This window comes from Scleropages formosus, chromosome 14 (assembly GCF_900964775.1).
Source record: "Scleropages formosus chromosome 14, fSclFor1.1, whole genome shotgun sequence".
Taxonomy (NCBI): Eukaryota; Metazoa; Chordata; class Actinopteri; order Osteoglossiformes; family Osteoglossidae; genus Scleropages; species Scleropages formosus.
The window spans coordinates 15,678,798-15,691,794 of record NC_041819.1 but is presented as its reverse complement, the minus strand read 5'-3'; the positions used below and the strand labels follow the sequence as shown (position 1 = coordinate 15,691,794).

At 41.8% G+C, this 12,997-nt stretch overlaps 1 protein-coding gene across 2 annotated transcripts in view; it reads right to left on the bottom strand.

Annotated features, from left to right (window-relative positions):
- gab3 (GRB2 associated binding protein 3) overlaps window positions 1-12,997 on the bottom strand; it is a 41,877-nt gene that overhangs the window by 22,454 nt on the left and 6,426 nt on the right. Inside the window, exon 1 of one of the 2 annotated variants that reach the window (XM_029257784.1) lies at window positions 7,989-8,270. The exons of the other annotated variant lie outside the window; for it this stretch is intronic. Within the exon in view, the coding sequence (XP_029113617.1) occupies window positions 7,989-8,060 (72 nt within the window). The 5' untranslated portion in view covers window positions 8,061-8,270. Of the gene's footprint in view, window positions 1-7,988; window positions 8,271-12,997 lie in introns of those variants that run through there. 2 annotated transcript variants of the gene reach the window in all.

Genomic DNA, 12,997 nt, shown 5'->3' with positions numbered 1-12,997 from the left:
TAGACTGCACTCCTATAAATTACTAATTACATGTTACAATTTTTTCTCCAGTTAAACACATACATATTCACTAGAGGAAAGATTTAAATGACCTGATGAGCAATCAGGCATAATGGATTTGTGAAAAACTAAGTAAAGAAAAATGTTTTCATTAATATTACATAAGTAGCACATATACAGCAAAAGTAAACATAAATATATACAGTGATCAGACAGAATATTATATATATTCTATATATTCTGTTTTACTGCCAGTCAGTCTCCATGATGTCAGCTGTGCTTGGATTTAATTTCCTTGACTGAGTTTTCATTATCTATGATTCTTTAGTTTAATATTAATATATTAACTAATATTTAATATTAGTTTATTATTAGTCGCAGGAGGGCATGGTGGCGCAGTGGGTTGGTCTGTCCCTGCTCTCCGGTGGGTCTGGGGTTCAAGTCCTGCTTGAGATGCCTTGCGGCGGACTGGCGTCCTGTCCTGGGTGTGGCCTCTCCAGCCTTATGCCCCGTGTTACCCAGTTAGGCTCTGGTTCCCCACAACCCCGAATGGGACAGGTGGTTCAGACAATGTGTGTGTATTAGTTGCAACAGAAATATTTAATTAATAAGAGCTATTTGCTATTCGGGGGGTGTGGTGGTGCGGTGTGTTTGACCAGGTCCTGCTCTCCGGTGGGTCTGGGCTTCGAGCCACGCTTGGGGTGCCTTGCAACAGACTGGCATCCTGTCCTGGGTGTGTCCCCTCTCCCCTCCAGCCTTGCACCCTGTGTTGCCGGGTTAGGCTCTGTATCGCCGTGACCCTGCTGGAGACAGGTGGTTTCAGACAATGTGTGTGTGTGTGTATTTGCTATTCATTTTATTTCTTGTATGATTTTTGTATGATTTTCAAGCACCACATAAAGGAAGAGTTGAAACCCTTTTACTGAAGTGGTTATGTGGGAGGTTTCTCTTTCGTTCTTTAATTGGTAAACCACAACATTGTTTTGACATGTTTGTTTAGAATCCCTTGTTGCCTGGGCTAGATCTTCAACCCATACTTCAAGGGCCTGCACAAAGTCGGCATGGAAAGCCATGTGTGAGATAAACCTTTTTTAGGAAAGAACAGGGAAAAAAAGATGTGTTTAATGCTTTTAAAGAGAAAGAGAAATTTTTAATGCTTTTCACAGAAATCCTTATCTTTTTTGTGTTTACAGTTATCAAACAGGTCTATATATATTGTTCTCAGAACAGCCACATGTCCTATAAATAGATTTGGATCTTCAATCACCTTTACTTCTCATATTATCTGTGATTAAATATAGCTCTATAATATTCTGTGCAAAGTCTGTTTCTTACAGAAATAAATTTTACATCACCGACTTTCCTCAAATGAATTACACTCCTTTACGTATTTTATTTTGGCTACACATACTTGAATTACACATACTTGAAAAAGTTTTATGAGAACATATGAAGTCTTCATATTGACAAACACAGTGATTGAAACCTCAACATATTATGTCACATTTGCACAGTAAGATTTACTCTCTCAAAGATAAAATATAAACCTACAAACAGAAAACCCCAACCCTGGACTTATTATGCTGCTGTGATGCGAGCTGAAAAGTTTGCTAGCTAGCTAGAGAATCAAATAAACAAAATTCATTTTTGTATTTAATGTACTGATGGAATATAGAAAAAAAAAGACAAGAACCAACAAAATACATTGTGGCGCAGTCACCTTTTGTCAGTTGAAAGTCTAGTGAAGCTACCATATACTGACAGTGAACCAAGTTACTAAGTTAGTAGTCTCATGTGAAAATCTGATTTATTATATCTGATGCATCAATTTGCTCATGATTGTTTGACAAAGATTGGTGGCTTATTTTTCTTCAGAAAGTGAGACAGAAGTGTGTTTACTTCAGGTTTGACTATCCTCTAATTAATATTTGGTTACTGACTCATAGTTGGGTCAGTTTTAAACATGGACACTATTAATAAAAACAGATGTTAGCTGTGTTGTATTTGCTTTTGTTTGCTTGCTACTTAGTGAGCTTTTGCAATAGAGGCGTAAGCAGTTTGACCATCAGGGTTATCAATACAATTGTTACTGTTATTCTACAGAACAGGTCACAGACAAGACCTCTGTATATAATAATAATTATGCTTTCTGGACAAATCATTTTAGGTATAAATCTTTATCCACGGTGATTGACTAACCGTTAAGATTCCAATGCTAATGATGCTACTGAATGATATTGTTGGAAGCAATGCCAACAAGGTCGTAAATATGTGTACAAAATGCATGATTCTGATGCAAAAGTTAACCTTCATGGTTTATTTGAGAGGGAAAAAAACAAAACCAATTTAAAAAAAAAAAAAAGAAAAAAAAAAGAAAAAAAGTCTTTCAGGAAAAGGAGATCCAGAAGCCCCAAAACTGGTTTCTGAATACAATCAAAAAATCTGTTATGTTTGGAAATTTTCAAGCAGTCTATTCTAGTTGGTTCTTTTACAAAAGGTATCATAAAATAATTGTAATGTCATAGTTAATTCACTGTACAAGACAAACATAATACCATAAAAAATATGCCTAGTGGTTTCCAGTAGATCCACAGATGCCCATGTAAAAACAATAATATTGTATTTATAAGACAACCCAAATATTTGTGTAAACATTTATAGTAATTTCACATTTATAGTAATTTTTGACAAGACCAAATGTTCACAAAGCAGGATAATTTGCAAATTAAGCTGTGTGGGCTTTGTTTCGATGTCCTTGACTCAGAGATGTCAAATTTCCTGTAAAAAGTCTGCTTTTAGCCTTCATTTTCTCATTATTTTCAGTTATTGCTCAGATGAAAATGAAACCTGATTTCCAACCAATCAAAAGGATATTCCAGTTAACAAAAATATTTTGGCAACACCTCTTAACGTAAATATTCACAAATGCTGCAGTTTCCATCTTGATCATATATTATTCTGCTCAGAAAGCTCCAGTAAAATTTATTTATTTGTATTCTGATGGTACAAATCAAATCAGTCTTACTGAATGCACTCCTGATTTGATGGTTAAAAAGTCACTTTTAGAGAAGGTTTGTAGCCTTAAACTGTGTAATACATGTCTATAGTATCTTCACTTGTATTTATTTTCTATAAACCTGACTGAAATGTATGAAGTAGCCAAGAATACCACAGTGCAATTGTGATAAACGTGGGAATTTACACTACCTATGGAAATTGCTCACACTGCCACCCCCCAAAATTTTCATGTATTAATGTTTGACAGCAATTAATTTAATTATGTTTTTTGGACACTGAGAGGCAGAAAAAAACTCAAAGAGAAAACACTTTTCCGCAGACCAGTTTTGAAATAATCACAAATATGTCCGACAGAGGAGAGAATATCTTGTGCAGGTGCCGTACACATTAAAAATTTAAATGTTATTTTTACCAAACACAACGCATTATAACTGTTGCTCATCGTGGAGCTCATTTAAGGTTTCTGCAGATGATGATCCTCGTTGTTTACGTCAACTACAACAATGACCGATAGTGTTTAAAAGGGAACCAAACAAAGCAAAGCTATAGCCACAGAAACAAGCTACTGCAGAGACCGACGCTACCAGTCAGAAGTTTGAGTACAGCCGGGAAACAATTGTAGGGTAGGAAATGGACAGAAGAGTCAGGCTTTACATTTAGCAGGTATAGCATTCTAAATTGTTGTACAGAGAAGAGTGCAGAACAACAGACAAAGCCTGGAGGGAATACCTTAGTCGCCAATATTAGATACTAGATACTAATGCTCCCATTATTTAAAAAGAAAAAAAAAAAGCAATAACGATTTCCCATTTATAGCAACGTCAAACTTATTGACCACACCTATTAGTTTATTTTCAAACTAATTTCCAGCAAGCGGACTCAGGCTTCTCACCTGTACAATACTTAACAAAGAACAATTACTAATGATGAAAGAAACAGTATGTATAAAGCACAAGCCACATATCAGTTACACCTTAAAACTCTTAAAATGCATAATTCTGTACTTCAGTGTTCATTGCACAAAAGACAGGAAGTACTGAGTTGGGCTACATTCCCTTCCGGAACCCAACTGTGACTCTGAAAACAAACCACATGCTGCGAGTGATAATTTCTTAATGGCTTCTGTCCTAACCAAGAGCAGTTTATGGAGCATAACAAAATAAAGTGGTAAAGCACTGCCAAAGCGGGGTGACAATGTGACCTATGACAATTCCTACAATGGAAACAGAGCTATTCCCAGCAAAACACCAAGGTACACCAATTATTTCTGATAAATAATTAAACGACAGAAACTGATGAATACCGAAGAATGTACGTACGTAACTTCAGTGAAAAGTGTAAATAATTAAATATCTCTGACTGAGATTAACCGCGCAACATGCTGTATATTCTGCCCTGCTGAACCCTGGGGACTGGAGCAGCGGGTAACACTGCGGTAAGGGTCGTCACCTTTCATTGTGAAGGTCCCCGCTTTGGATCGCAGCTTTAAGTGTAGTACCCTTGCTTGAGGTACATACCGCGAGTTGTTACAGTTGGAATAAGCTTTTTTACACACCGATAAATTATAGTAAGCAGCTTAGACTCGAACCCCAACTACGTAAACCTGCTTGAACAAAGCTGTCGGCCCAGTAAAAACAGAATACTGTGCCTTGTCCCGGGTTTGACTCAAGGACTTCGGTTGATTCTGTTACGGCGTTTCCATCTATTTTTTGACACTGGTAGTTGGTGTGCGCAGAACAGGGACATAACCCGAGACCCTGCCTACAGCTGAAACAGACATCACAATTTCCCTCACCCTGCTAAAAAAGAACCGCCGAACAGATTGCTCAACTCGGTTACCCTCTCCCTCCCAAGACCTTTCCCACACTTATTTTTAACTGTGCGCCTTTGTTATTACGAATGATACTTGCTGCACGTCATTCCGTATTATTGCACCATCACGCGTTACGCGACCGAGGCAAACATTTTTAAAGGGCACTGCTCAGAAAGAAATTTCACCGAGAGGAATACGATACTGCTGAACCGAACTGAATCTGTTAGGAGTTTTACCCAGACGAACATCAGAGATCACCACCACTGGAGTTGTCGAACACCGAGCACTAATGTCACTGCTAGTTCTGAGAAACATTTGCATGCGGTTTGGCAGCCTCTCATCCCCTTGAGTCATTGTTTCTGTAGCTACTGTGGTTCTGCCCCCAGCGGAACTGGGACGGGTGGCCTTCGCAGCCCACAGCAAGCAATGCGACCGGTGGCATTTCGCTCCCCGGAGCCCCGTGACCCATACATCTGGGACTCCTCACCTCTCACAAGCCCGCTCACTCACGCGGTGACTCACCGGCGGGCGATGGCATCACGCTCGCAGCACGCTCTGAACGGCAGCCAAGGATCCTAATTTTCCACGCCCTTTCGTCAGCTCACACGCGCCTTCACGAGCCATCATCAGATAATACGTTTCAGCGTAAGACCGCAAAACAACAAGTCAGATGTCCGGTGGCAAACAAAACCCTAAAAGCCTACAGAGATAAAATACTTGGAAAGGCCATTTCAAACGAACCAACCTAAACACGAGGCAAAGACGCGCAAAAGTTTTCCTTTTTTTTCGCTTTACGAGGCATGAACAGCTTTTCGAATGTTCTCGAGTATTTTCACTACACTTGTACTTATTTTGAGGTCAAAGGGTCAGATTATGTCACATGAAGGACAAATCTGTACGTAGAAACACAGGTTCTGAACCACTAGAGTGTCAGGGGAGACATGGGTGAGTAACAGAATCTTTAGTGGTAGAATAAATAGACAAATTACTGCAGTCTAGTTCTGGCATAGAAACCTGCTACTTACAGTAAAATGTTAACACTCCATATATGCTTTATATATATACAGTGTATGGAGTTTTTACATAGTGTATATAAATGAAAATATAAAATGTATGTATATATAGGGTGGCATGGTGGTGCAGGGAGTAGCATTCCTGGGTGATACCAGAGAACATGGGTTTGATCTCCACTTAGTCTGTGTGGAGTCTGCATGTTCTCACCGTGTCTGCATACGTTTCCTTTGAGTGCTCTGGTTTCCTCCCAAAGTCCAAAGACATGTACTTCAGGTGTACTGGTGACTATAAACTGCCCGTAGCGTGTAAATGGGATCGTGACTGTGTGTGCATGACTGCCCTGTGATGAACTAGCATCCTGTTTGGGGTGCCCTGCACCTAATGCTTCTGGGATAGGCTCCCATTCACTGGGACCCTGCTGAGGACAAGCATTATTGAAACTGGATGATTACACGTATAATACAGTGCTTAACCTGGATTCTCTTAGATGAATTCTATACTGAACTGAACAGTACAAATATGTATTATATAAGATTAGTATGTATAACAGAGAATATGCAAATTTCCAGATCAAATTTAATTGAGATACTTAGCTACTATACAAGAAGTTCATACCAAGCTTCCATCAGGCAGAATAAAATCTAGAAAAAACACATTTTAACATATTTCCCAAGGTTTTCTACTTGAATTGAATCACTCTGACCTTTGATATTCAGGAAACCACGTTCCACTAAATTTGAAAGTTAAAAGGAGCGTCATAGGTTACATTTTACAGTATGTTATCTTGTTGGACTGGTTTCCGTGTCTGGAACGACTGCCCCTGTAGGCAGCAGGCGGTGCGGTGGTTAGAGCCACTAACCTGAACTCGAAAGGCTAGGCTTTAGGCCCCTCCTGCCGCGGAACCCTTAGGAAAGGTACTCAGCCGTAATGAATACGGAAAAATGACCCAACTGTGTAAATATGCGAGTAATAAGCAGCGTAACGTTGTACGTCACCGTAGAGAGAAGCGTCAGCTAAATAAATACATGCCGATTTGCCGCGACCGCTCAGATTTGAAGGATCAGAGGACCTGCTCACTCATCGGTGTCTTTCGGTTCATCTTCACTTTGGCAGGAGAAGGACATTGTTTGGAGTCATCGTCCATAACGCTTTATCACCCCCGGCGATAATCAAACTATTTCATCGCGGCGTTGTGCCGAAAATACGGAAAAGGCGGCGTTGCCGAAGTAAACGGCGGCTGCCCACTTCCCCGAGCCCTTGCAGCGCGGCCTTCCCTCCAGCGCGACTCTCTGTGAAGGGAATGCCAAGCAGCACTTATCGGCGCGTCGGCTCCTGTCTGCCTGTTGATTGGTTTCAACCACTGCGCTCTGACACAGCTTCCTATGTTTTGCAATACACACCCCAATTTCAGAGAACAACAGGCTGACGGTTAGGACACACACACACACACACACACACACACACACACACACACACACCACACAGGCATGAGGGGCCACTCACCTTCTTCAAAAACACATACGCCTCCATGAGAAGAGGGATTCCCCTCAAGCCGCACTCCACGCGCACCGTCACGTAATTAGAACAATTACACAAATTACACGATGTTCTTCACGTATGACAGGTAGACAGTTTTTAAAAAGGAACTCCACACGCCCCGCTCTCCCCCCCCCCCCCGCCTCGGTTAAAACGAAAAGCTTTTCGATCAGGCCACAAACCGTCTCGGACACTTGGAGAAGAGCAGGCGTCTGAAACTAGTGATCCCCGAAGCCTGAAGGATCTCGGCGTGAAGGATCAAAACCCCCCTCATATGTAACAGGGGCACTGTATTCCCAACAATATTCCCAGCAATAAACATCCTCCCATTAGCCACTACTCCCCACAGGATAACACACACACACACACACACACACCACTGTTTTCCCAGAATATAAATGACCACAAGAGAAAGCCATGTTTTTGGTGTGTTTGTTTTCCTTGAGCATGGCTCCTGCTGGCTGTTTTTAAAGCGAAACCTGTTCTGTCGCGTATCGGCACATCGTTGTCATGCTGATGGATAAGAAGGAAGCATGCAGGCACTTGGCGCAGAAAACACTCCCGCCGAGCGCATTTTCTCATGACAGCCCTCAGCCGCGCTACTCACGTATCTCTTGAGCTTCTTCTCCGGGGGAGATTTGATGAGCCAGCCGGTGCAGACCACATCCCCCGCGCTCATCTCGCCAGCTGAGTGCCGGAACCCAGAGGATCCAGGGTGAAAGTGTGTATGTCTGGGTGAGAGTGTGTGTATGTATGCGTGCGCGCGCACCCGCTTCCACTGCTGCTGCTGTGAACTGAGTAGCGCCCGTCAGTTTCGGTGTTCTAGCGCGGAGCCCTGCCAAAGGAGGAAGTCAGGCATTGATCACACTGACAGGACAGAGAGCGAGCGAGGGAGAGAGAGGGAGGGAGAGGGAGAGAGAGAGAGAGAGAGAGAGAGAGAGAGAGAGAGAGAGAGAGAAGAGCTGTTCCCTCCCACTCAGCGAAACACGGTATGCCTGGACGTTGAGCACATGACCAGGATGTTTTACAAACACCGTGAGAAGCGTGTGGCCGAGCTGTGGCCGAGCAGCGCTGCGGAAGGACGTTTGTGGACCATCTGCCACTTAAGCCCTCCCTGCTCCTATCCGGCCACTCGCCGCCTTCCTGAGGCCCGAGCCTCTTGTTTTCAGCACCAACGCAAAGCCAAGCCAGCAGAATGGGGAAGATTTTAAAAAACAAAAGAACAACACATGGTAATCAGAATTTCATGTGTTGAACTAAGCTGAAAACATAGAACTAGAAGCAGCATGCATCACACAGCCAGCGGTACTCGGAATGTCGGACATAAAGGGATAATATGCTATACATAGACAGACCATGCTGTTAAAAAATCTATTTCAGAAAAATTAAAAACTGGGAATATGGGCATATCAGACCTAACTGAAAATTTAAAAGTGCAGCCTATAATTACAACAGATAAATAAGCATTTTGTTCAGAATACTGTATAATAGTTGTTATTATAAACTTTGCATTTTTAATAACAGAATATAAAATAAAAGCAAAATAAAGTACTTTATATCATTCACTGTAGTTTTTGGGGCACAGCTGAGGCACGCACACATTGTCTGAACCACTCGTCCCATTCAGGGTCATGGGGAGCCGGAGCCTAACCCGGCAACACAAGGCTTAAGGCTGGAGGGGGAGGGGACACACCCAGGACAGGACGCCAGTCCGTCACAAGGCACCCCAAGCGGGGCTCGAACCCCAGACAGCAGGCGGAGGCCATACCCATTGCGCCACCGCACCCCCCACAGTTGAGGCATCTTTCCCAAAATAAACAATTTCTATGTCCTATGAATATTTTTTTTTTCTCAATTTATACTAGCTCCTCAACTTACAAACAAAACTGAGTCTGTTCATAACTCGATTTGTCTGTAACTACCAGGTAACTTTTGCCACTAAATCATAGTGAATAAAAGCTACATAACAGAGGCATCGCACCGCTTATTATCCATGTAGGTTCTGTAAAGATGCCAGGTAAAGCTATAATAAATAAAATGATTCTGGAACACTTCCATCTATCCATCCATCAATCCATTCTCAATAACAGCTTTTCCAGTTCAAGGCTGCAGTGGTTCTGAGCCAATCCTGGAAGCATGGGGCATGAGGTAAAAACATGAGGTAAACGCTGAAAGGCACACCACTGAATCACAGTATAATTATTTTAGATTATTATTTTCTCTATTAATTTTAAACTAAATTAAAAATTCAAACTCATTTAACAATAGAATTAAAAAATATAGAATTTCCAAAACCCCAAATGAATTTCCTATTCAGTCCCAACTGCTGACTGTTTTATCACATAAGCACATCCAGTGTTTGTCAGCTTCTGGTCACTTTCATATTTCTTTATTTATACAATCAGGAAATGCTTGATGATGCAGGTAATCCTTGACTTACAACACACATGACTTCCAACGGCCTGTACATAGAATGGCTGTCCCATCAACCAGACTATATCAATTTCAAGTGCCCATGTTTGGTCATAATGTCTGGCAACGACCGCTCCATCTGCTGTACGATAATATCGGCTGGCTGCAATACCGTAAAGCTCCCATATTCCCGATACCTTGGATTTCAGTCGGTGCTCGGATGTCTAACAACAGCTGCATTTTGTTTACACAAACTTTGTTTTATTTACAAAACCTTTCCTTTGTGATTATATTTACAGTAAGTTACTTAGTTACTACGCAGCTTACTAATGAAACTGTGAATATTCCGGTGGTAGAAATAAGCAAAAATTAAAGAAAACAGATTTAGCAATGAAAACGAAAATAATACTGTAGCACAAAAATATAACACTGTACTGTATTTCTACTTATATTTGTATTATATATATTTATATTTAGTACTCTATATTAATATTATTTTAACATGGACAATACATGAAGTTAGCGGAAAAAAAATAACAATGCCCTACTATACAAGGTAGCATTTATGAATGTTAACTATTCATATATCGTTATGGTTTATGTAGTACAGAATAAGCACGTTTGAAACTTACGACGAAGCTGACTTACGACAAGGTCGCCATGATGACGTTCCATCGTAAATCGAGGACGAGCTGTACGGACATCCTTAGAGTTATTTGTGGATTCGCTTCTGTAAAAAAAAACTTTTATGTGGCTGTAACAAAGAAAATAAATGGTAAGACTTTTCAATTTAACATTTTTTTCTACTAGCTGCAATAAAAATACAACTAATTAAAGGTGCCTGAAAATACCTTCTTTCTGCAGACTCATACTCAACGCTGGTTGTTGACCACATCTTTACATTTTAACCAGAAGCTGGCTATAAGCACAGCTCTTTAGAACCCTACAGAGCCTCAGTCTCCACACATCACTTGACCTGTTGCTGAGCACAAATCAACCGTTCGGTTTGGTTACCTTTCCCGGTAGGAGACATCAGACCACTATAGCAGAAACCACCTACACATCCGAAGACTGGATTTCTCAGTTTGTTTGAGCTTTGAATACACCTAGCAGTTAATAGATTACTAGTAGCTACAAGCACTCCTCACCCGTCACCAATACACTCATAAAATATGTATTCCTAGGAAATGGTCAGAGCTAATTGTTTTCACTAGAAACATTTGCTTGATCCCAGCTGCCATATCCCCCCAAGTAAAATATGTCCTTGGAAGGCAAGTTATGCTGTTATTAATACTAGTATTATGGTTGCTGGTTGAGGAGCAGCAGGTGGCTCAGTGGTTCGAGCGGTTGCCTTGTTATCAAAGAACTAAGCTTCAAATCACAGCTCCTGCTGCAATACTGCTTAGCAAGGTACTTCACCTGAATTACTGCACTGAAACTTACCCAGCTGTACATGTAGGGTAAATAGGCTAATATTTGTAAGCAGCTTAGTGAACAAACAGCGACACTTCCCCGGAGCACTTCTGATTCACTATCTTTGTCAGACACTAAGGCATAGTCTACTGGGGGGGACTCGAACCAGCAACCATCAAACTACATGCTGATTTGCAGGCAACGTTGCTACGGCTCCCAGAGCAACTCCGGTAAGACGCGTGTTGTCGCTCTTGAACCTTAGAAGCAGCTGAGGCTTCTTTTCTGCACAGTTTCTCATTAACAAGCACAAGACCCCATGGCTCAAAGTCAGACAGACAAAGATACTTATGGGAAGTCAGTCAAGTCCCATCTGGCCCAGCAAACATACATGTAATAGTTCTCATACATGTGACTAAAGACAGTACAGTCTAAACAGGAAGTGGACACTTCCATATTCTCATAATCTAATTTTAACTTTGTTAACCTACCAAAATGTACTGAAAAAGATTGATGGTCATTCACTGTACTGTACTGTATTTTTCATAACATGAAGATCAATAATGTTACCTGGTATTATTAAGAGACAGAGAAAATGAATACCAAAAGAACGCGATGTGTTTCATAAACATGGCTATTAGAGCATAATTTCTCAGCGGCTCTGTGCTGCAGTTGGTGGGAGGCTATTACTGTGTGCAAACGCTGCCAATATTGCATAAGCTTGTTCCTCTGCATAACAAGACTGGAGGAAAGGAGTCGTGCGAAATTATGCTTCGATCGACCATATTTTGTGCTCACACTATTTTTTTTGTATTTTATTTTTTTAAAGCAAACTACTGCGTCAAGCTTGGGTGGTGCGGCAGGCTTGGCTAGGTCCTGCTCTCTGGTGGGTCTGGGGTTCGAGTCCTGCTTGGGGTGTCTTGTGATGCACTGGCATCCTGTCCTGGATGTGTCCCCTCCCCTCCAGCCTTACGCCCTGTGTTGCCGGGTTAGGCTCCGGTTCGCCGCAACCCCGCTCGAGACAACTGGTTTCAGACTGCGTGTGTGTGCTGTGTCAAGGACAGGTACACAGGGGTACCTAAGGGCACAGGCCACTTTCCCATGGCAGGCAGGGGCTGCTTCTGTTAGCCTGTTCTTACTAATTAAATGCATCATTTGTCACAGTCCAGTGGAAGTTTTACCTCTCAGCAGAGGGTGGCAGACAGCAGGAGTGTATGCTCTTCATCAGAACAGGACATTTTCGTTTAAACACTGACTTCTGAAATGACTGATCCCGGTCCGCAGTCAGACAGTAATAAGCGGATTTTGTGTTGACTTCTACCAGACTGGGTGAAAAGTAGCACTGCTCTCACACACTCCTTGTCATCTTCGCCAAAGCGCGAGGCACAGGCCTCTCCCCGCCAAGCTGGATTTCTACAGCGGTGTAAGAGCGGCCTCTTGGCAATGAAGAACCGAGAAAGAAGAAACAGAACAGAAATGATCGCTCTTAAAATACTTCTCTCAAATTTGTCTGAAGGACTGCTGCAATAATCCTTGGCCAATGAGCAGTGATTAAATTTGGCAGAAGCGTCACACTGACGCTGGACATTTCTCTGCATTCCAGTAAATATGACAAAGGACCAACCCAGTGAAGTAAAAGCAGAAAGACCAGAATGCTGGTTTGAGTTCACGTAAAATGTACATAACCTGAGATGGATGGATTAAGCACATCTACCCAAACTCTAACCCTAATGGTACTCCTAACCCTAACCCTAATGGTACCACTAACCGTAACCCTACTCCTACTCCTAACCC